Source organism: Coenobita brevimanus, chromosome 101, assembly GCF_032717465.1.
Source record: "Coenobita brevimanus isolate Jiangsu-jjx chromosome 101, ASM3271746v2, whole genome shotgun sequence".
NCBI lineage: Eukaryota > Metazoa > Arthropoda > Malacostraca > Decapoda > Coenobitidae > Coenobita > Coenobita brevimanus.
In genome coordinates, this window is record NC_137054.1 from 17,909,139 (window position 1) to 17,933,747 (window position 24,609).

General features: G+C 42.5%; 1 protein-coding gene across 1 annotated transcript in view; it reads left to right on the plus strand.

The window, feature by feature from the left end:
• Positions 1 to 24,609, plus strand: part of LOC145414840 (zinc finger protein rotund-like) — a 369,204-nt gene that overhangs the window by 34,711 nt on the left and 309,884 nt on the right. The window contains exon 2 of the mRNA XM_080284261.1: positions 18,593 to 18,790. Within this exon, the coding sequence (XP_080140387.1) occupies positions 18,593 to 18,790 (198 nt within the window). The remainder of the gene's footprint in view (positions 1 to 18,592; positions 18,791 to 24,609) is intronic.

Sequence of the window (24,609 nt, forward strand, 5' to 3'; positions counted from 1 at the left end):
TCCACCCCCTCGCCTCCTCTCCTCATTAGACAACCCCACAAAAACTGCTCACTACTTCCGGACCTATGCTTCCCTCCCTTACCTGCTTCCCTCCCTCTCTCTCTCTCCCTTGCTCCGTCCCTCCCTCCATCCCTCCTTCACACTCTGTCTCTTTCTTTCCCTTTATTCATTCCTTCACCTTTTCCATATCTTAGTAGTTCCTCTGTCTGTCTGTCTGTCTGTCTGTCTGTCTGTCTCTCTGTCTCTCTCTCTCTCTCTCTCTCTCTCTCTCTCTCTCTCTCTCTCTCTCTCTCTCGTTCACCCCGTCTTTCCTTTTCTATATCTCTTACTCATTCCGTCTCTCTCTTCACCTCACTGTTTTTCTATCTCTTACATTTTCCCTTCCCCTTCTTGCTTTCTTTCCTCTATCCCTTCTCTTCTCTTCCCCTTTGTCTGTCCCTCCCTGTAGTTCTTGCGTTCTCCCCTTCCTATCTATCTCCCTATCTCTCCCAATTTTTGCTTCCTGTATTTTACCTGTTCCCCCTCCTGCTTCTCTCCCTCCCTTCCTGGATCAGTGCCTCACTCCCTCTCTTCCAGTCTGTATCTCTTACGTTCTTCCCCCCCCCCTCCCCTGCATTCCTCTCTCCTTCCCTCTCTTCCCTTCCCTTCCGTTCCCTTCTCTTCCCTTCCCCTCTCCATTTCTTACGTTCTTGCCCCCTTCTTGTCACTATCCTTCTCCCTCCTATTTTCTGTTTTCTTCCTGTTTTCCTATTTCTTCGTGTTTTCTCATCTTATTTCATTTTAATTCATCCGTCCTCTTTGGTTCTAGTTCCTTCCGATTCTGTTTCATATATCAACACGGTAACGTAATCCTTCCCTTTTTTCCTTTTTTTCCTTTCCTACCCATTTTCCTTCTACCTAGGCTATCTACTGTTCTCCACCATTTCCCACCCCTTTATTTATTAAGTCATCTTTTCTATCATTCGTTTCTCTTTTCTTCGCCGCCTCTCTCTCTCTCTCTCTCTCTCTCTCTCTCTCTCTCTCTCTCTCTCTCTCTCTCTCTCTCTCTCTCTCTCTCTCTCAGTCTATAGGAGTGAGCGGATATAATTCAATTTAGAATTGACGAATGAACTGACGAAAAGTGTTATGATCAGCTTAGAAATGAATGATGAACGAACGGATGTGTTTGTGAGTGCTTCCGCCTTTGTGTGTGTGTGTGTGTGTGTGTGTGTGTGTGTGTGTGTGTGTGTGTGTGTGTGTGTGTGTGTGTGTGTGTGTGTGTGTTTAGGGCTATATGTGTGTGCGCGCCTGGAACTATGAAAATGTGAATGGGTGAGCTTCCTCTTTGTGTGTGTGTGTGTGTGTGTGTGTGTGTGTGTGTGTAGTTGCGGTGCCAGATAAGATCATCCCTGTTAAAATGAACATCCTGGCAGCTTGTTCACCTCCATGTACCCTTGAGTGTTATGCCTGTTATGTTCTGTTATATTTAATTTCCTTCCTCTCTGCTCTTCCTCGTTACTGTTCTTTGGTTTCTCTTCTTGTGTTTTATTCAATTTCCTCTCTGTTGTTCTTTATCATTGTTCCTGTGTTATTTTCCTGATAGCCCTGTGTTATATTTCCTCGTGGTCTGTTCTTTCCTCATCCTTCCCCCTCCCTCACCCCTTTTTCCTCATCCACCTTCCTATCCTTCCCGTCCACCTCACACATTTTCTCTCTTTCACCTCTCCATACCCAATCCCAACATCCTCTCCCTCCTCTTCATCCACACTCCATCCTTCATCCCTATCTATCATCAGTCTCCCTATCCCCCCCTCATCTCTCCCTTCCTTCCTTCTCTCCTTCCTTCCCTTCCCTCTCTGTCTTTCACGTCCCTGTCCTCCTTCACCACACCCTTCCTCCATCTTCTCTCTCATCCCCTCACTGTCATTTCTCCCTCCCCTTCAAACATCCCTGTCCCCGTCCTCTCTCTCTCTCTCTCTCTCTCTCTCTCTCTCTCTCTCTCTCTCTCGACGCAATTGGTATCGTTTAGTTAGGATGGAGCAATTATTGCATATTCGCGTCTGCATTCATGTGTCTATTAGACACAGACAGTATTATAGAATATAAATAATAGATAAACATTCTATTCATCTTTGGATTAAAAAAAAAAAAAAAATTGCATGCATAGAGTAAGTATGTGGCTGTATGCCCAAATGTTCCTTTTCCATATTATTCTACTTTCTGCCGATCCTATAAAATTCCTTCAGGTTTTTCATTCCTGCGAGGTATTACTTCCTCTCTTGTTTCCTGTACGGCAAATGCCGGAGGGTCTGGAGGGTGGAGGAGAGAGCCTTCTGCTATGCTATCCTTTTCTCCTGCTCCTATGCACTATATTAGGATTAAGGCCGGACCACCTCGTAGGGACCGTAAGGTCTGTGTGGTCTGTGTATCTATGTAACTCTATGTAACTCTCTCTCTCTCTCTCTCTCTCTCTCTCTCTCTCTCTCTCTCTCACCCATCCCTCTAATTCCTCTCCACATCACTATCCTCCCTCATCCCTCCCCTTCATCCCTCCCACTTTCATTCCTCCTTCCCTTTCTCCCAGCCCTCTCTCTCCCTCTTTCTCCCATCCCTCTCTCTCTCTCTGTCCTCTCTCCCTCCCACCCTTCCCTTCCATCCCACACTCTCCACGTCCCTATCCTCCCTCACCCCTCCCGCTTCCTCCCTCACCCCTCCCTCGTCAGGTGTGACAGGAAACGCCCGTCACCTGCCCATAGCGGAGTTACGTGACACCCCGCTCTCATCCTCAATATTATTTCCACTTCCAGCCACCCTAGTCCACATTGTGCTTACGTATTTGTTTATAGCCCTTATTTTCGAGGCTATGTTCACTTCCGTCCCTCTTCACTTCCCTCCCTCTACCCTCTTTCTCTCTTCACTTCCATCCCTCTTCACATCCATCCCTCTTCACGTCCATCTCTCTTCACTTCTATCCCTTTTCACTTCCATCCCTCTTCACTTCCATCCTGGTCCATTAATGTCTTTGGTTTTCATTCTGATTATTTTTACTTCCAACCATCCTAGTCCATACTGTGAGTGCGTATGTATTTATCGTTCTCATTTTGGATATTATATTCACTTCCACCCTTCCTCACTTCCATCGTGGTCCAATTTTTTTTTCTCTCTCATTCTCAGCTTTATTTACACTTCCGTCCACCATACTTCAATTTCTTTTTGAGTATGGCGATTAGAGATTTCTTTTTTTGTTAGTTTTATTCTGTTTCGCCTCCATCCAGCAATGTGAAGTTACTGGTTTCATCGTCATTTGGTTTAAGTTGGTTTGCGTGCGTGCGTCAATACGTGTGTGTGTGTGTGTGTGTGTGTGTGTGTGTGTGTGTGTGTGTGTGTGTGTGTCTTGGTTTGTGCTTTGTTTCCCTGCCTGTGGATTCGTGTGTACTAGCGTGTGTGTGTGCGTGCTACGGGACATGTGAGAATGTGCGCTAAGGTGCGTGTGCCTCCTGTGTGCTTGCGTGCGTTCTCTTGTCACGGATCACTCGTGGACCAGCAGCGATGATTACGCACCCAGGTACAATCGTCGGCAAGTGAGTAAGTGCCCGTCCAATGAGCCACGATTATACTGTGGCCTCTCGATTACCACCCACAGAACCGTCCTTTCTCCCTCGACCCCCTGGCGAAATTGGTTCCAGGACGAGGTGAACCGATCCTGAATCCGAATGAGAAATTATAATCCTGTCCGTAGGGAATGGGATGGGGTGGAACCTGTTTTATCAGTCCTCACCGAAATCCGTTTAATTGATAGCGATGCGTGTGACTCTTGCCCTGGGTACGGTCTGGAAGGAGGTATTTTTTGTTCGGATCGATGTTTGTTTTTATTATTATTATTATTATTATTATTATTTTTGTTTCTATTATTATATCGGTATTATCATTATTTGCTGTGGATACGATCTCGAATGGGGTACTTTTCCTGCTTTTTTTTTTTTTTAATATTCTGTAGTAGCTGTGCAATGCGAATGATTTTATATATATATATATATATATATATATATATATATATATATATATATATATATATATATATATATATATATATATATATCTCGAACTGTTAACATTTTTTTCAGTGTCTTATTAATGGTGTTCTGGAATCAATAGTAACGGAGTAGTAAGGACACTTCATATAGTTTATTTTCTCCTGTCAAATTGTATAAAAAGGAAATTTTTACTCTTTTTTTTTTTTTATATGATTGAATTTTTAATAGTAGCCTGAAAACTTGTCCTCCAGACATTTCTGTCCCTGCTTGCCAACGACTACTACTTCAGTGACACGACTGTCTTCCATATATATACCTCGTCAGTAAGGTGATGGAGAGGTAATTCGACGATTACTCTTGCTCTTGTCTAAGTGGATCTGTTTCTTCTTTTTTGTTTCTGGTTGTGTCGCTCTGTTCCTCATCTCACTTCCGTCTCGTATTTTTCTCTTGTATTTAATTTGACCTCTAACTAGCCCCCCCCCACCACCACCACCGCCCCGACCTCCCTTCTGTCTTTATATTAGATCTTTTGTTTTTATGCATTTGTTCCTCCTCTTTTGTTTATTTTGTGTGTGTCTGTTCCTTGTCTCATCACTGTCTCATAATCTGTCGCTTGTATATATTTCGACTTTCAGCTTCATCGCCACCAAAGCTGAACTATATCCGTTAATTTTGTTGTTTATTTATCTTTTGTCGTGTCTTACTTCCATGTATGTCTTTAGTCGATTTGTTTTTTGTCTCACCTCTGTCCCGGGTCTGTCTGTCGCATTTGATTCGGTCTTCAGATACACCGCATCCTCCACAGTGGTTATATTCAATCATTCTGTAGCCAGACGCGTTAGTCCCTTAAGGGGTGGCCACAGACAAATCGTCTCCATGTCGCCCTGTCCCCTGCCATTACGCTGTCCTCCCCCCAGTTCACATACCCTTCTATCGTACACCTCTCCACACCATCCCTCCATCTCATCCTCGGTCTCCTATTGCTTCTATTAATTTGGCTGTGTCTCTTAGAGAATATCTTTTCCTCATGTTTTGTCTCCTAAATCCATCTGTGCCTTATCTCATCCCTGTCTCTTAAGTCACCCTGGTATTTGACTCGGCCTTCAGCTTAATCACCCTCAGTGGTAGGTAAATCTGAGCCTAATATCTTTTCTATGTCGTTGTCTTAGCTCATGTGTTCCCTACCTACTGGCTTCTTAATCCATCTTTTCCCTATCTCCGTCTCACCTCAGTATCTTTTATTTCACCGGACCCCCAGTGATTATTTTGCGTTTCATAATATTACTGTGTCTTTGTGTTTCTGTTCCTCACCTGTCTCTGTCTTAATCGATCCGTTCTATACTTGCTTCATGCTTCCTAGTGAATCTGCTCTTTATCTCATCCCTGCCTCAGTGGATCCGTTCTTTATCTCATGTCTCTCTCCTTCCGTCTCATCTCTGTCTTTGCTATGTGATTCAGCGTCCATCCTCATCACCCCCAGTGGCTGTATTGCGTCCATCTTAACCCCCTGCCAGTTTTCCAGCAACTCCATGTTATCTCTGCATCCATCTTCTCCCCTCCCTCATTCCCCACTGAGCGTTCTGATGTCTTGTGGATACAAATACCCTGATCAGAGTATGAGGGAGGGATGAAAAAGGAAGGAGGAGGAGGAGGAGGAGGAGGAGAAGGTGGGGGATGTATTGCAGAAGGGGAAGATGAGAGAGGAAAGACTGAAAGATGGAGAAAGAGAATAGGAGGGAGACGTTAGAGGAGTAGGAAGAAGTAAAAGGTGTGGAAATAGGCAAAAAAGGAAGGAGATGGGAAAAACCACTGTGGAGAAGATTCTTGAATGAGAGAGGAGAGTGGCAGAAATGTTAAGAGGCAGAAGAAAAGGAAATAAAGGGAAGAAAGATATGAAAATTGGACTGTAAAGAGAAATGAAAGAATTGATCATGAGGAGACAGAAAAATGTACGCAGGATATAAGAGCAAAATCGGAGGGAAAAGAAGTTTGAGGAGGAGACTCTGAAGAAGGGAATGTAAGTTACGAAAGAGGAATGCTCATAAGATGGAAATAGGAGGTTGTGGATGAAGGCTGTCATTGGGAGAATACTGGAGAGGGTCATGGAAGTGATAAAATGATAGGCTTTGGAAAGGTGATGGCAGGTGGCTTGCGTTGTGTGATAGCATTTTGGAGGCATTTCTTTTTGTTGTTGTTGTCAAAGAGGGTAATAAAGCTGCCAAGATCGAGATGATGAGCATTATTGGAAGGTAACACTCGCTCATGCAAAAGTATTCAGGATTATTTTATTTACCTGGTGCCGATGCTCACAGTGGTGATATAACTTAAGGTAACTGTGGATTTTTACATGCTTATAAATTCTGCCAGTATATTAGTATTTAGGTGGATAGCAGATGATTTATATAACTGACAGAAGTTCTAATAGTCAACAGTTACTTAGGTGTAGTGTGGGAAAGAACTGACGAAGGAGAAGGTTTGAGCCTATTACCAGACGATTTTATTCGTCCGGGAGAAATCTCAGCACTTCAGCAGTTAATGAGGAATAGTGACAGGAGGAAGACAGTGACGAAGAGAAGGTCTGAGTGTAATTCCAGACGATTTCATTCAGCTGAGGAAGTTCTAGCAGTCACACAGTTAATAAGGTGTTGTGACAGGGAAGGTAGCGAAGGAGGGGGATGGGTTTGAGCGTCACGTGTTGTTCCTACCGGTGTTATACGGGCGTTTGTAATTTATCCAGCGGTCCGGGGATAGCACAATGGTAGGGTTAGGCCGGAGCTGTCAAATTAATGATACACTGTCGAGGTGTGGGTGTGGGAGGACGAGAAGGAGGAGGAGGAGGAGGGCCAGGTTGTGACGCTACACTCTGCCCATCATTATAGCTAAGTGTACCCGTCACGGGGTGGGGATTGTGGGGTGTTGTGAGAGTGTGAATGTGTGGGTGTAGGTGGTTTTGTGGGATTGTGGGTGTATTTGTGGGTGTTGTGGGTGTAGGTATGGGTGTTGTGGAACTTTTTTTTTTTTTTTTCTTTCGATGTTAGTATGGGTGTTGTGAGTTTGAGTGTGGTATTCTGTTCGACTCTCCATTATTATTGGTGTGGGTGGAAGGTATGGTAGGCTTGGTTGGTATATGGGTAAGTGTGGTTGGTAGATGTGGTAAGTGTGATTGGTTGGGGTGGTAATGTGGCTGACTGATGTGGTACGTGAGTGTGGTAGATGAGGTTGTTAGTGCTGCAGGAGGGGGTGGGAGTAGGTCTTGCATTAGGCCGCCAGACAGGTGTTAGAGTAAAATAAATCAGTGAGGTGTAAATACTTGAAAATTGTACATAAGTATCTCGTTAATGTTGATGCTGTAAATTTGGGAGGAAAAATTTTGATGTTGGCAGTGAAATAATAAGTTTGACAAATCTTTTTCAACAAGCTGAGAATATGGTGTAATACATGGATTAGTTGAGAATGGCTGAGAAAATAAATGTATAGTTCCGATTATTTAATGCTGAAGAAGAGAGTTAGAGAAAATGAAAGCTGATGCCTGCGTGGTTGTGAAATGTATCAGCTCCGATTGTTGCATTTCTTTTTCTTTTTTTTTTGTTATCTGAATGAAATGTATGTTGCGTTGGTTTCTTGGCGTTGTGTTGCTTGTATCCTTGGGTGTTGGGGCGATGTAGGTGTGTAAATAGAAAAGGTAAGGCTGTGTGTGTGTGTGTGTGTGTGTGTGTGTGTGTGTGTGTGTGTGTGTGTGTGTGTGTGTGTGTGTGTGTTTGGGAGTGGTCAGGACTGGTGATAGTTTAAAGCTTGGTTTTCAAGCTTGTATGTCTATATTTCATTTGTTGTGTGTGTGTGTGTGTGTGTGTGTATGTGTGTGTGTGTGTTGGGAGTGGTCAGGACTGGTGATGACTTAAAGCTTGGTTGTCTAGCTGGTATGTCTATATTTCAATTTTTTTTACTCGACTTTATTCATTATCCAGATAAATAATGGCATCTTGATAGCACCTGCAAGTTTAAATTTACTCATCATGTGTAATAAATCGCTTAAAAATGCTAATATCGTGTGTTTTTGTAGTAATTACTGAAGCTGATGATGTTGCATGAGCTGGACTTGAAGTGGAAATTGTTTTGTTATGGTACTTTAATGACGTAAACGGCATCCCGAACCGGTCAGTAACAAGGACCTCACCCCAGTCCATCCCACCCTACGCCACCTCACCCTACGATACCCGACCCCACCCCATCCCACCACACTCTACCCCACCCCACGTCACCCCATCTTATGATGCCCCATCCCACCCCACCTCACCTCACCCTAACATACCCCTTTCCAGCCCCACAACACCCCATCCAACCCCTTCCCATTCCAACCCACCCTACCCCACCCAACCCCACCATACCCCACCCCATCCAACCCTATCATACCCAACCCTATCCCACACCATCCCACCCTCCCCTACCCATCCCCACCCACCCCACCTCATCTCACCCTAAAACTCTCTTGCGCGGAGGCATTGAGGTCTGTCATGGCTTCAGGCGCTTTCAAGAATACAACCCGAGCGACAACCGATCCATCTCTCAACTGGTGATTAGCATGGAAAGTCAGGGAAGGGGTTGGAGCGCCCCGAGATCCGCCCTTACTCATCCCAGACGAAGGGACGAATACACCTGCCTGGCCTCCTGTTCTTAGGCCCCTCGTGACCCTGGCGGCATCCCACCTTCAATGGCCGAGGGAGAACTGTGGCTTTTCAGGATCGGATTCAAACTCAGGGCATTAGAAGGCTTGTAGGCTCTTGTGTCTCGTACAAGGCAGGGAAGAATGGCAAATGGAATGGGTTGAATTTAGCTGCGTGTTGTTTTAGTGTCCTTTGTTGTGTTTATTGATTGTTGAGTCATGTTACGTGTTTTATTGTCTTTGTTTACTGAATGTATTGAATCTAGTTATGCATTGTTTTAATGCCTTTTGTTTTGTTTATTGAATGTGTTGACTTTACTGTACTTATGTATTGTTTTGTGTTTTATTTATTTGCATTACAGGGTTTCTAGAGCACCGCAGTCTAATGAAGGAACGTAAAAATGGGTTACCGGTACTGAATGTGTTAAATATACTTACTGTCTCTTGCTTTATTTTTTTCCATTAGAAGGATTGTGAACATCTATAATCTGACGAAGACACAGAAGAAATGAAATGGAAAATGATGAATCTAATGTCATATTCGTAAGTTAATGTATATATTGAATATTATAGCTAAGTGGCATGAAGGATAGTGTCCAAACTGAAATAGAAAAATTGTTCTTACTGACAGGGCTTATGAATAATGTTGCTAGCCTCGTCTCGGCGTCGTCATCGTACTGAAGGGGTTATCTGATATAACGTATTGAAGAAGGCATTCCACTAGAGGGGTACCTCTTAAGAAAAATCAATACAAAGCTTATGGTGAAAATCGTTTGGTTGAAATAAATCGTCTGAAGGTTGTTGTTTTTATTGTTGTTGTTTTGTTGTGTTGTTGTTGTTGTTGTTCTTGAATAACCCCGGTCTTTAGAGTAAAACTCAAACAAAAAGCCAGCCGATAAAAATAATCATCCGTTTAACCTATATGACGCAAACACACCTCCCAGCAGAAGGACAAGATCGCCCTCCTGGCCTGACCAATCGTCAAGGCCTAGAGGAGGTGGGCTAAAGGAGGCACAGTCTTAAGGGTTCTTGTCCTGTGGTTCAGCAGTAGGAGCCTCGACCTTAGATGCCTGGTTCCCGCCTTGGCCTTCTTCCATGTGCTCTGTCATGTCATCAGTCCTTCTTCTTGTTCTTGTTCTTCCTTCTCTACTTCTTCATCATTATCATTTCCATCGTCATCACAATCATCAGTTTGTTCATCTTCTCTTCTTGTCTATTATTTTCCTTCATCTTCTTCCTGTCCTTCGTCTTCTTGTTCTTCTTCATGTTCAGTTCTTCATCATTGTCATTTTCGTCATTGTCGTAATCATCAATTTGTTCAGCATCTCTTCCTGCCTAATTTTCTTGTTTGCTTGTCAGTGTTTTTTATGTCGTGTTTTCATTTTTTTTTTCTAGTTTTGCCTTTCCCTCTTCCTTATTAGTGACTATATTCCTAACGATCCTGTCTTGAAACCTTTCCATTCATATTCGGTAATTCCTCCTCATTTTCTTCTCTGCATGTCAGATTTCCCTGTTTGCTCCTCATTTTTCCACTTTTTTTTTTCTCCTTTTTTAAAAAATTAGTTTGTGTCCCCTCTCATTTATCCTCTTCCCTCTTTTCCTTTCTGCACCCAGTATTCTTACGATCCTTCTTTCCATTCCGCACGTCTATGTCGACTTTCATCACCTCCCTATTCACTCATTTCCTCTTTTATTCCTTCCTTCCATCCTTCTTTCCCTCCTCATTTATTCCTTCCTTCCTTCCTTCCATTTTCAATTCTTTTATTCCTTCCTGCCTTACTCCAGTCCTGTCACTCCCCGTCACAATCTGATTCAGTCATTCTCCACACCTCTTTTCGATTTCTTTAATATGTTACAGTTTTCCTTTCTAATTTTTCTCCTTTTCTTACTCTTCATTTGTCCTTTCCTGTCTCTTTTCCTCTTTTCTGCATATTCATTTCTTTCTTTGTTCCTCCTTTTCAATCACTCCGTCTTTCATTTCATGTTCTTCCTTCTTTCCCTATTTTGCTTGGTTTCTCTTTTACCTGAGAATAAAATAAGAAAAAATATATAAAGAGTTACAATATATGGAAATGATGGATATACATTTAAATGATAATAAAGATGTAACAGGAATAAAAGAATAAAAGTTGGATATAAAACAGAGAAAATTAGAGTTCAGGACTAGAAAAATATGAGAAAATAGAGAAGAAAAAGAAAGTTAAATGGTTGAAAAGGTTAGGAAAGTAAAATAAAGAAGGACAAGCTTAGGCAGTTAGAAGAATAAGAAGAAGGACAAATGTAGAAGATAAGAACAGCAAGTAACAGTTAAGAAGACAAGGTTACAATATTAAGCAAAAAATTAGTTAGGAAAATAAGAAAAAGGACAAAATTAAGTACTAGAAAGATGCGAAAATAAGAACAGGGACAAAATTAAGTACAAAAAAGTTACGAAAATAAAAAATGACATATAGAAAGTAAAAATAACAAGGTAGAGTTAAGGAGACAATGTTATAAAATTAAGTTAAAATAAGACAAAGTTTGCAATTTCTGTCAGCGACGTGGGAAGGCTGCTGGGAGGAGGAGGAGGAGGACGGGCTCTGTATTTATTTGCACAGGCGGTCAAATTAGCCCGTGCTGAATCGGCGCTTTTTTCATTGTCAAGGTTGGAGACTGGGCGAATTGCAGTGGATTACCTTTTATTGTCGATTGTCGAGCCTCTCTCTCTCTCTCGACTATTTTCTTGTTTTGTTTTTTTATCTTCACATTTTTTAAATCATAATTTTTGTAACTTTTCAGTTTTCCCCATTTTCAGATAATTATTTTTTTCTATTTCAATTTTCACTTTTTTACGTAATTTTTTGTCACATCAATTTTCACTTCTTTTAGATCATTATTTTTGTCACTATTAATTTTTCACTCTACGTCATCACTTTTTCGATTTGCTTTTTTTTCTGTCATTAATATTTTTTTTTCGACCCTCATTTCTGTCACTCTCAGTTTTCACTCTTTTCCTGTCATCACTTTTTATTGTTCTCTTTTTCTTTCTGTCTTGGCTTTTTCCTCTCACTTTTATCTCACTTTTTTTCAGTAGTCATATTTCCTCGATCGTCACTTTTTCTCCTCTTCGTCAATCATCACAGCTTATCGGTCGTCACTTTTTTTTTGTTTTTTCAGTTGGTTTGCATCGTCTTTTTTTATGATAATTTTTCTCACTTTTTTCTTCGATCGCCAATTTTTCTATAGCATTTTCCTCACTCGATTTTTTTCTTCCATCGTAATTTTCTTCACCGTAAATCGATCGTCACTGTTCTCATACTTTTCGACCATCAATTCTAATTTTCAGTAAACACACACACACACACACACACACACACACACACACACACACACACACACACACACACACACACACACACACACATCTGTATAAATTTAAAGTGAAGTGACCTGCATTTTGGAAGAGTTTTTATTTTACAGATCTGACGAATTAATAAAAAATAAAAACTACGGGAGCCAACCAACGAAACATAATTACAAGAACGCAATGACGGTAAATGAACATTAAAAAACAAAATGAAAAATAGCGAATAATATAATTAAGAGATCTAAAATAACAACTCTAGTACGGCTGAACTGAAGAACAAATAAATAAATAAATAAATAAATGAAATAAACCGCTAAATGAAGAAATCGACAAGAGAAACTTTGTAATACCTTGTGAAAGGACCCAAAACGAAGGATAAAACAAAACAAACGTAAAGTACCAAGCAGCCAGGCAATCCAGGAACGCAGAGAGAGAGAGAGAGAGAGAGAGAGGAAAGTGCAAGTGGTGGAAGGTGGGGTGTAAAAACTTAAGCCCTCTGTGAAAACAACCCAGAGCAACAACTGGGGGAGATAGGGATTAAGAACCGCAGGAGGAGCTGGGGAAGGGGAGGTAGGAGGGATTGTGGGGCTTGTGGGGAGGAAAGGAGGAGGGGAGAGAAAGGTTGAAGGAGGGAGAAGTGAGGGGAAAAAAATAGGTGTGAGAAAGGAGAGAAAAGGTAAAAATAGGCGAACCAGGAGGAAGAGAAGATAGGAAGGACTGTGGCTATTGTGGGGAGGAAAGGACAAGAGGAGAGGATGATGGAAGGGGAAAGAACTGAAGAAAAAATATGCATTGGAGGTGGAGGAATAAAAGTAAAAAGTTGGCAAAAAGGTGAGGAGGAAGGGTAGATGGGAGGGATTGTGGATTTGTGGGACAAATGGGGAGGGAAGAAGGACGGGAGAAAAAGGGTGGGAGAAGAGAAAACTGAGAGAAGAAACTGTGTGGGAGGAAAAGAGAAAAAGACAAAAAAAAAAGAACAGAAGAAGGTTAGGTAGGAGGGACAGGGAGAGAGGAGAAGGAGGTGGAAACTGGAAGAATTCAGGAGAGGGGAATCGGTGTGAGAGGAAAGAAGAGAAGAGAAAAGGGTGAAGAAATGGGTGGGTGTGGGGATAGGAGGTATTGTGGGCAATGTGTAAAAGAAGAGGAGGAGAAAAAATGGTGGAAAGAGGTAGAGCATAGAGGAAAGAAGTGGGAGTGGGAAATGGGAGGAATTGTGGAGGTCGGAGGGAGACAGAGAGGAGAGACAAAAAGGTGGAAGAGAAGTTTAAGGAAGAGAAGAAGTAGAGGGGACTGTAACGATGTGGGGGAAGGAAGCGATGAAAAGAAGAGAATTTGCATTGTAGGCAGGAGAAATGGGAAGTTTGTGAAGAATAAGCAGTGAAAGAAAGGATGAATGATGAGGTAAGGCGATGAAGAGAAGGGAGAGAATGATGACCTGAAAATGAGCAGTTCGAAAGGAGGGGGAGATAAAAGAAAACGAGGTAAAAGATGGAAGAAGTGAAGGGAGGAATATAACTGGGATGCAAGGAACTTAGAAGGAAGAAAATTGGTGGAAGAAAGAGGAAACGATTAGAGGAATAATGAGTGATGGACGGTGAGGAGGTAGGAAAAAGAAAAGTAAGAATCAAGACAAAATGGGATAATGAAGGGGAAAGTAAGTTAAGGTAGAATGGGGGTAGGGGGGACTAGTTTAGAAGGGAAGCCAAGGCAGAATCAGGTTTAGGGAGAGAAGTGAGGTGACGGGATGGAATTGAGTTCGGGAGCAGGAATGTAAATGTGGAGGAGGTAGGAACGAGAGGAAAAGGTGGGAGGAGGAGGAATGGGGGAGTAGGAGGCAGGAAGGAGTTAGGAAGAAAGAGGTAGGCGGAAGAATGATTTAGGAAGTTGTGAGGTAGGAAGGAACGAAGGTATCAGAGAGGTGGAGTAAGAAATAAGAAGAGAGAAACTAAAAAAAAATAAGTAGGGAGAGCAAGACAAGAAGTATTAGAGAGGGTAGGGAAGGACGGAAGAGAGACAGATAGGGTGGAATGAGGGTGGAGGAGGAAGAAGTGAGTTGGGGTGGGGAGGTGCAAGGAGTAGGGGGGAGGAGAGGGAGCAAGGGGAGGGGGAAGAGGTAGGGGGAGGAGGAGGAGAGAGCAGGTGGACGAGAGAATTTAGAGCGAAGTGTGGTGGTCAAGCAGGATAGGAGAGGCAAAGGGAATCCAGTCCACTGCTTCAAGTTGCCCCAATTATGACCAAATTTACCCCTCATTTCATCCCTTCCTGTCCCCCTCGATTTACTACTAGTCGTCCTTCTAAGTGGGTGTCCCCGGCCAGGCCTGAAACAATAGAAGTTATAAATGCGAATCTACAGACGGGGAGAGAGGGAGGGAGGGAGCGAGGGAGGTACGGGAGGGAGAGGGCGGGTGGGGGAGGGGAAGGGCCAGAGGACACCAAGGCTTCTGCTTGGTTTCGCCCTGTTTATAATGTATCGGATCTTCATGGCCAGGACCTCAAACACCCTCCTGAACTCGCCTCTGACACATTCTAACTTATTTCCAAGTAACTAGGTTGATGTCCAGGGGTGAGAGGGTATCTAAGAGGCCGAGTTAGCCCATTACATCCAGCACACAAAGGGCGAGACACAAGTGAACTGTCCGAGTAATTAAAATAAGGGCGAACGAAGATTATCGCTTTGTTACGTTGTGAAAACTGTCGTTTCCCCCGCCCAGTCCGGCCAGCCCCAAATGTCAAAGTTCAGCCCCGCACGTCCACGCCTCCAGTCCCAAGGATGACGCTCCCGGAGACTTCTGTAGGAGAGGCAGAAGGAGAAGGGAAATACTAATGAATACAGTCGTGAATGCAGGGATTTCGAGTGAGAGAGAAGGTAAAGGAACCAAAGGAGGAGGAAGGAAAGTTAGATACAATAGATGGCGATATAGAAGAGTACCAATCTCCTGGAGATTTTTGCAGGAGAGGCAGAAATAGGGGGCGGGGGTGGAGAATTGGTGAATAAAACTGTAAACGTAACGATTGCCAATGAGAAAAGAGGACAAGGAAGTAAAAGGCAGAGGAGGAGAAGGGGAATAAAGACCAAAACAAAGAGAGGAGAATAAGCTCCTGGAATTTTCTAAAGAAAGGGTGGAAGGAGGTAGAAAGTCCTGAGGAATACAACTGTGAGTCCAACGATAACGAGTAAAAAAAAGGTCAAAGAAACTAAAGAAGAGAAAGGTAATGAGGAAGATCTAGCAGAAAGTGAGAGAGGGGATTATTAGCTCATGGAGATTTCTGTAGGAGACGCTGATGGAAAGAGAGAGAAAAACAGTCGATGAATATGAATGTGAATGATAAACACCGACATTCTTATACAATGTTTTTTTTTTTGTTTTTTTACCAGCCTCCTGTTACTACACGTCATCATAAATACCTTCCATTTAACAGCTGTGAAGGCTACGGTTACGAGTAAGAGATGAGAAACTGAAGGAATAAGAGGAGGGAAAAAAGGACGACATAACAGAACAAGTAACATATGACAGGTATAATAAAGGTCATCATCATCATCATCATCATCATCATCATCATCATCATCATCATCATCATCCAAACCATATGTAGTGTGAGATCCCAAAACAGGAACAAAGAAAAAAAAAAAAACAGGAGAACTTTTGCTCTAGTGCCAACCAAAAATGGACCACAACTCCTTAAGGGATTGAAATAAAAATAAAAAGTTAAAAAGATTAAAAGGAACTGGTAAGGTCACAGGGTAAGCGGAGAGAGAGAGAGAGAGAGAGAGTCACATAGACAAGTGCACTTTAATCATAGCTAAGTAACAGGTAAACAGAATGATATATTAATCGAGCCAGAGAACCATGCAGAGAAGAAAATAAAATAATATACAGTACACGTGTGTGTAAGAGAGAGAGAGAGAGAGAGAGAGAGAGAGAGAGAGAGAGAGAGAGAGAGAGAAATTCAAGAAGTGCAATAAAGAGGAATGTGGGGGTACGAGGGGGTGGGTGGGGTAGGGTTATTAAAAGTGTCGAATGGGAGGAGCAAGTAGTAAGAGAGAGAGAGAGAGAGAGGGGAGGGGGGTCATTCCACAGCCTGGCTCCCCTGGTGTCTGGTTACTGGTAGAGGCTCTTGTGTGGCACCGTGCCATGACAGCCTCTCCCACAATCCCTCTTCGTTACCACCATCTTTCTCTCCTCTCCTTATCGTTTTTCTTATTGTTATTCTTATTTTTTTTTTTATTCTTATTCTTATCGTTATTCATTTCTCCTGCTTTTTTTTGTTTCTTGAAATTTTATGTTCTTTCCAAAGTCTATAAGTTTTTCTCTCCTCCTCCTCCTGCCCTTCCTCCTCCTCCTCCTCCTCCTCCTCCTCTTTTTTTTCTTCCGCGAAACGACTGATTGGTTTCTGGTTTCAACCTGGTGCTGGAGAGGGGTACCTTCACGTGGTGGCACCGATATGACTGGGTGATGGAGCTGCACGGTTATGCAAACGTTCCTCAACTAATTCTCTCTCCCCCATAAGTGCAATGGTAATCTGAAGGAGGAGGGCAACTTCAGTCTGCAGTCCACTGGGCTCACGTTTCAGATGAACCGGGGGCTACTACTACTTCTGCTACTACTAGTACTACTACTACTACTACTATTACTACTACTACTACTATTTCTGTTACTACCACTACTGCTGCTGCTACTACTACTACTGCAACTACTACTACTAGCCTTTAACCAGCTTCTTGTAACAATGCGAGAAAGTTGAACACCTCTGGAATTTATTTGCCTTCCAGAGCATGGGATTACAAGTCTTACCACGGCTGCACAATGCCCCCCTTTCCCCCCCTCACACACACACACACACACACACACACACACACACACACACACACACACACACAAGCTACCGAACGCGTCTGTGTGAGCGAGTAAGAGTGTAGTGGGCGGCAATCTTGACGTGTGATAAGCCAGAAAGGCAGACACAGCCGACACGCCCCCCGTCTCACACCTGTATCCCACACCCTTTTCCTTCCCTCCTACGCACCTGAACCTGTCTTTAACCCCTTCAGCACGAGGACATATGCTGGGCGGCCCATATATAACGTGTCTCTTCTCCTATGCAGGACGACTTCTCCCGTGTCGCGGAAACGGCTCTGTTAGCGCATTTCCTATCCCCACTGCCACACCCACGCCCACACCAGCAGACTAAGTAGTTCCCATTAGGTACCATCAGGTTAGATTCTATTGGAACACTATTTACTGACCTCTATCCACTTTGTTTCAATTTTGTTACGTCCAGACAGTTTCATGAAGCTTATGTGAGGCTTTCCATTTTCGAGGGAGAAGGTACAGCCTTCATTAACTCCCTTCACTAATGGTTGGCTCCTAAGCTGAGTAAAATCGTCAGGTGGTAGCAAGAATAAAGGCTATGGCGTGGGTTTGAAGGGGTTAAGTGCTGTATATGTATCTTTGCCACACAGATGCTTTACCAGCTGTAGTACTTACATGAAGCAGTTCTGGAACTATATACTCTTACACCCGACTTTTACTCCGACACTCCTGACTAATTACGTACTGTTACACTTGTTTTTACTTCCTACACACCTGCCTCCACTGTACCTTAACATATTATCATGATAAAGCACTTTCACCATACACACCTGCTCAGCTAGGTACTCTAGATCTTGACTTTAGCTAATTCTTGCACACCTGCCGAATTGTATACTCCAACAACTGACTTTCCTACACACCTTGTCTCTGTCACGGCAATACTTTAAATCGCAGTCATTTATACATATTTCTGTTCTCCAATTACCTGGATAGACTGATAGATAATCCTACACCTGACTATAATTCCTACACAGTTACCTGATGAGATGCTCCTACACCTGACGATTAATTCCTACATACCTGCCTAACTGGATCCTCCCACACATAGCTTTAACTCCTGCGCACCGGCCTCCTTCATGCAAATATTTGATCATCTAATAATATTTATAAACGTGTTCACACAATTTTTTGCTGTATATTTTTCATTTGTATACCGTTCCTCCCTATCTTTAGAAATTTTGTTGATTTTTTCCCCATTAATAACAGGAAAGGGTAGATTTAGATGTAGCAGATGTTTGAAATTTTCCCATATCTATCTTGCCGTGTTGTGTGATTTCTTTTTTATTGTGAAGACGTGTGACTAACAGGAGTTCTTTGTGTACCATGCTGTTCCATTATCGTAAATATCCTGATCCTATTTTCAACCTATACACAGTTAGTATACATCGTAATATATAGCCTGTTTAAGCTACTTGGGCCCCTAAAATTTCAGCTCCTCCTTACCAAAGTGCTCTTCATGGCCATTAATTCTTCGAGGAGGTGAGATTCTCCTAAGTTGAATAAATCTGTTTTGAATGGTTTGATCGAAATAAGTCGTATCCTTTTCGGACAATGATTGCCTAAAATGAAATGAAATGAAATAAATAAATAAATAAATAAATGTCTTAGAATAAGAGTATGAAAAAACTCTCGAATGAGCAGTATGCATTTCTCACATGAAAATTTTGTCCGTTTCATTAATATATGTGTTTTCTTTTTGTTACAGGCGGCGCTGGTGTGGCCTCCAGGTGGGGAGGGGTCACACAACAAGGGGGCGGGGGTGGGTGGCGGCGTGGGGGGGTCGTCGCCACCCACGTCCCAGCAGGCGGCACCTCAGGGCCTGGTCCACTGGATGAGCGTCATGGCAGAACACATGAACAATCCACACCACGACGCCGTACACTACATGTGGAATGGCGTTGATGTAAGTGTATTGAATTTCGTTTTTTCCATGTTTTGCTTTATTCCACGACGCTTAATATATTGCTTTCCTTTCTTTAATCTCTCATCTCTTTCAAGGTATCTCACTCATTGCCTTGTCTGTATTTTATTTATTTCGCTTAGGGACACATTGCGTATTGCCTTGGTTATGGATGTTTCTTCAAAGGAGTCTATTTTCCTTGACATTTTCACCTTCCCTCGTATATTTTCCCACCTTAACTCCTCACCCTTTTCTTGTCCTTGATGAGTTTATTGTTGTACTTGATAGACAAAAAATGTGAGTATATATGATCAGGTAACGACCATGAGTTCCGGAGTTCTCGTTGCTTAAGGTGCACATATTAATCCGTCACACACACACACACACACACACACACACACACACACACACACACACACACACACACACACACACACACACACACACACACACACACACACACACACATCCTGTCTATAGTGAGGTCGTGTGTCGCGTTTACGATGATTTACGGTGGGTATGGAGGAGACGCATTTACATCTTTTTGGCAATTATCTTTATAGGGCTGTCTAGGCAGGAAGAGAGGGGGAGGGAGGGGAGGAAGGGGGGGAGAGGATTTAAACGGGGACTAGGGGGTGAGAAACATAAAGACTTGAGGAAAATAAGGGTCATTGTCTGGGTAGTTAACCTCTTCACTGTGATGACTCATTGGTCACTATCACCCTCTCTTACACACAGTAATGTTGTCAGATCATAGCAAGAAATGAAAATATTGATGATATCCTCGTCCTGAAAGGGCCAGCACCTTTTTCTATACGTTATTTCTACGATATATATTTTTTTCTATTACTTACAAAGCTTATTATTCTTCATTAACAAAAGAAGACATTAGGTGGAGCAGGCAAAATAAATCGCTGACGAACAGTTGTTGCTAATAAGACCCACTGGTTACAAACTTTTCACCAGAAGATGTAAAAGAAAAAAAAAAAAGATCGTCAGATACAGCACCAAAACTTGCATGACTTCGAGGCATGAGAGAGAGAGAGAGAGAGAGAGAGAGAGAGAGAGAGAGATTTCACACAGACCTTATGCTTTTACTATTGTCCAACCCTGGTATTCATACCTTGACCTATTCTCTGGTTATCGAAAAATATGAGTACAAGAAATAGACAAATGAATAGAGCGCACACACACACACACACACACACACACACACACACACACACACACACACACACACACACACACACACACACACACACACAAGAATCCTCAAAATCAGGTTACAGGAATATTGGAGTGACACTTAACAAGAGAGTCGGAATATGTTACTGCTCTTTCCCAAATGCTCTTAACTCCAACAATATCGTAAATTTCTGCCGTGTGTCGTTCTGCAGGTGAGGGTTTTTGCCTTGTCATTCTCAGAACTTACCTGTCTAACTAAAGCTCGTAGTTACAAGGAGATCCTAACCGAGTTTTACGAAAGTCTTTAAGCTGTTTGTATAAAAGAACTTAAGCAGTTTTTATGTAAGCTCTTGGGATTTCTTGAAAGATCTTGAGCAGTTTTATTGGATGATCCTAAACTGTTTTTGAGAAAGATCCTGGACAGTTTTTACGAATGACTGAAAGGATTTTTTTTACGATAATGCTAAACATTTTTAAAAGAAATATCTTAGCAGCTTTTGCGAGAAGGGAGTCGCCGTATCAGTTATGTTATCGTCTTGTTTATTGTATTTTCTCACTAATATTGACTCTTATTTGCCTGTGTAGTGTCCGGTAGCGAAGTGCAAAAGGCAACGTGTACAGAAGCAGTCATAAATACAGCTTAAGATGAAGAGACTTTATAAATACGGGTCGAGCTTCTGAGACAGTTCAGCGACAGGGAACAGCATTGATAATTACCCCATTAAAGCAACACAGGATAAAAAAAAAGAAAAGTAAAAGAATCCAAGGCAGGAAAAAAATAAGAAAAAAAAGTAAAAAAAATATAAGGTCTTAAGGTTCACGTATAAAGACTCATGCATATTTTACTCGCCAATTAAGCCACCATAAGGAAGCTCCAAATTGGGCGGGTATAATGGATGTATAAATGGGGATAATATATTCAAATAGGGGCACACAGGGGAGACGGGGACAGCCACTCCGCTTCCTTTTCTTCTCCCTCGCGATGTTTATCTTTTTAACCATTAGACTTTGAGGGCGAGGGAGTCACAGCGGTTAGTAAAATTGGCCTTTGTTAGCCAGAGTGATAAAACACACACACACACACACACACACACACACACACACACACACACACACACACACACACACACACACACACACACACACACACACACACACACACACACACACACACACACACACACACACACACACACACACACACACAGAGTCAAAGTAATATCAGTAGTAGTAGTAGTAGTTTTAATCCTGGCCAAATATGAACATAAACCCAATGGACTGTAGGCCAGAGCTTCCCTTCTCCTGCAATTCACCATCCTCCTTTTGGGGGAACAGAGTGGGAGTTGAGGGACATTTGTATAACTGGGCAGTGGCGTCGCCTAGTTATGTCGGTGCCATCACGTGAAGGCGTCTCTTTCCACGTCTTGGGTGAGCCAGAGTTAAACAGATAAGTAGTCGACTAAGTTTCTAAGGTACGATGACTCCTTATCCTCTCAGACTCCAGACGATTTAACTCATCTTAGGGCAACCGTCTTATTCTGGAGAGGTTAGAAATCCCCCTTGGCCAGTGCAGTACGGGTAAACATATTTATTGAACCCCTCTTCCCTTCAGACGATTTTACTCAACTGAAAGGAAAAATGAAATTATCGTGAAGGGGGTTTAATCAGCCGAGCGGTATGGAAACGTATGCATAGGTGGTGTATTTTTACCTGGTGAGACGTTAATAGGGAGTGGAGGACATCGTAAAGCGGCGGGGTTGGTGATTAGCTCCAGTATGGTGCTTAATTAGAACACTGGGGCTAGGAGGGTATTTCTTTCATCACAAAAGAAAGGGGAAGGCAGAGGGAAATGGGCTGTCCTGCATGAAAGCACGTCCATTCCCCTTTTCTCTCCGTAAGTTCCTCTCCTTTCGTCCTCCCTCTTTTGCTCCTCTTGCCCTACACATCCATCATCTTCTGCGTGGTGGAGTGAGAGAGAGAGAGAGAGAGAGAGAAAACGGAAAAAATTAATCGCATAGCAGTTAATCCTCCCTAACGTCATCACACAGTCCTAAAGGAGACAGTCTCAGCATGAAAGATGTGTGACGCCATCAGTTGCGCGTTGGAAGAATGCAAGACTCAGGGATCGGATTGCTCATTCTGTGCCTAGAATCGGATACATGTAGGAAAAAACTGTAGAGTCAGAGGGAAGGGCGAGGAGGCAGGATCTGGGCGTGTCTGTAAGGTCTGATTATGGTCATTTAATTCAATAATTGGGGATAAGGTTTCCGGAGAAGAGAAATATTTGCCCCTTACACCCCCTCCACCTCTTCCCTACCCCTCTCCTCCTCCCATTGCCCTCTCCCCCTCCCTCCCTCTCTCCCTCCCTCGCCCTTTCCCCCTTCCCTTTCCCCTTCCCCCACCCTTTTTTTTTCCCTTTGTTTTGGTTTTTATGTGGCGGATGGGAATGGACCATTGTATATAAAGAGGTCAAAAGCTTCATCTGAGAGAGAGAGAGAGAGAGAGAGAGAGAGAGAGAGAGAGAGAGAGAGAGAGAGAGAGAGAGAGAGAGAGAGAATAAAGTGAGGCAGAGAATGAATAAAGATAGAGAAAAAGAGGAAGAGCAAAACAGGAGACAAAAATGTTAAAAACAAGAGCAATCCGAGATTGCATCCCTTCGCTAAGGCATTATTTTGTCGAGTAAGAAGCAAAAATATTAAAATTGCCACTATCCTTCCATGGTAAAGAATCCTTTTAAAAATTCCTGGCTCCGGATGATAATCCGAATCACCACCAAAATCTCTTGGATTGTTCTTTGGGCTATACCCTACCCATCCAGAAGATTTCAGCAAAATCCGTTCATAACTTTTTGAGTAATCCTGCGAACGGACAAACAGACAAACGCCGGCAAAAACAATTTCCTTGGCAGAGGTAATAAAGGTAATCTGCAGCTCGGACATGCAATTTGAGGTATTTTAAATGGGTGATGATGGGGTTAATGGCGAGATAATTACCCTGGAGAGAGAGAGAGAGAGAGAGAGAGAGAGAGAGAGAGAGAGAGAGAGAGAGAGAGAGAGATGGAGAGATGCATGGAGGTCACAGCCAAAACATAATTCCATTTAAACCCACATTTTCTGAACTGTAAGATGGGGTTCAGAAATATATTGCGAAGAGGTGAAGAGTGAGTTTGAAGGTTGAGGAGTGAGTTTAGAGATGAATTTGATCAGAGCTTCCTCCCCCTCCTCCTTTCCCAATTACTTAACCCTTTCATGGTCGAAAAAAATGCCCCTAGGATTATACTTCCGCTAACGCCAGACGATTTTATTCAGCTGCGAGTGATTACTTTAGTGCCTGAGGATGTTAATACTTGTGCTGGACATTTAAGGCCACGATTTGTTGAGGTGACAGATGCGCTGTTGATAATTCTCTATGTTGTGTACTTTCTCTTGCCTGGTTTTAGAATCCTAGCTTGTCAGTCCTTAGATGGGGAAGAGGGTCAGGTTGATGATGATAATGATGATGTTGATGATGATGATGAGGAGGAGGAGGAGGAGGAGGAAGAAGAGGAGGAGGAGTAGGAGGATGGGTTAGGATGATGATAATGATGATGATGATGATGATGAGGAGGAGGAGGAGTAGGAGGATGGGTTAGGTTGATGATAATGATGACGATGATAGCCAGAAATACATTGTCGAACCTGTTAAATCCGCACTAGTAATACGTTGCAAGGAAGAGGCCAGGATGATAATGATGATGATGAGAACCAGAAATTTCTTCTCAGAGTTATTAAATCGGCTCTAGAAATACATTACGAGCTTTGTAATTGAGTCCCAAGGAGTAAAGAGGAATACGAAGAAAAATAAGCAGCAACAGGATTATTGATTTTTTTTTTTTATTGGATAAGTTGTGATTGTGTTGCCGGTATTGGCTTTGTGGGTCAAAGACAAGGATAACAAAACAGAAAGCCTTACCCCATCCAGTGTGAGAGTTGCTAAATGAAGGCTAGAAGTAAACTGTGTGAGTTGTAAATGTGTAGCAGAAATATACTGTGAGAGTTGTAAATGTGCATCAGAAATACAGTTATAAATGCCAATCAGACAAGCCGTAAGAGATGTAAATGTATACCAGAACACCGAGTTGTGAATGTGAATCATATATACCGTGAGGTTCGTAAATGTATGCCAGAAATGCATTGCGAGAAATGTAAATGTTAATCAGAAATACACAGAGTTGTAAACGTGAATGAAATAAACCATGAGAGTTATAATTATCCAGAAACATATTGTGAGTTGTAACTGTATATATAATACACCATGAGTGTTGTAGATGTCTAAAAATATATTGTGAGATTTGTAAGTATAAATCAAAAATGCATTGTAAGAGTCAGTGTTCAGTCGAAATTTCACCCGAGTCAAAAAGACGATATCGCTGTGGGCTCGTGGCTTTCAAAGATTTCTCGAACAATTTTTCTCGCTTGATTGTAAATGAAACTTGGCATCTTTAAACACAGCCTAAGAGAATACGTCAATAAATTCTTACCTCCTTTAATTCTGTTTTTGCCGGCGGCCACATCTTCCAGTCATAAAAATATTTCGTGGAGGGAGCAAAAGAAAAAGGAAGGAACAGAAAATTCGAATACTTCCTCTATTTCAATTTT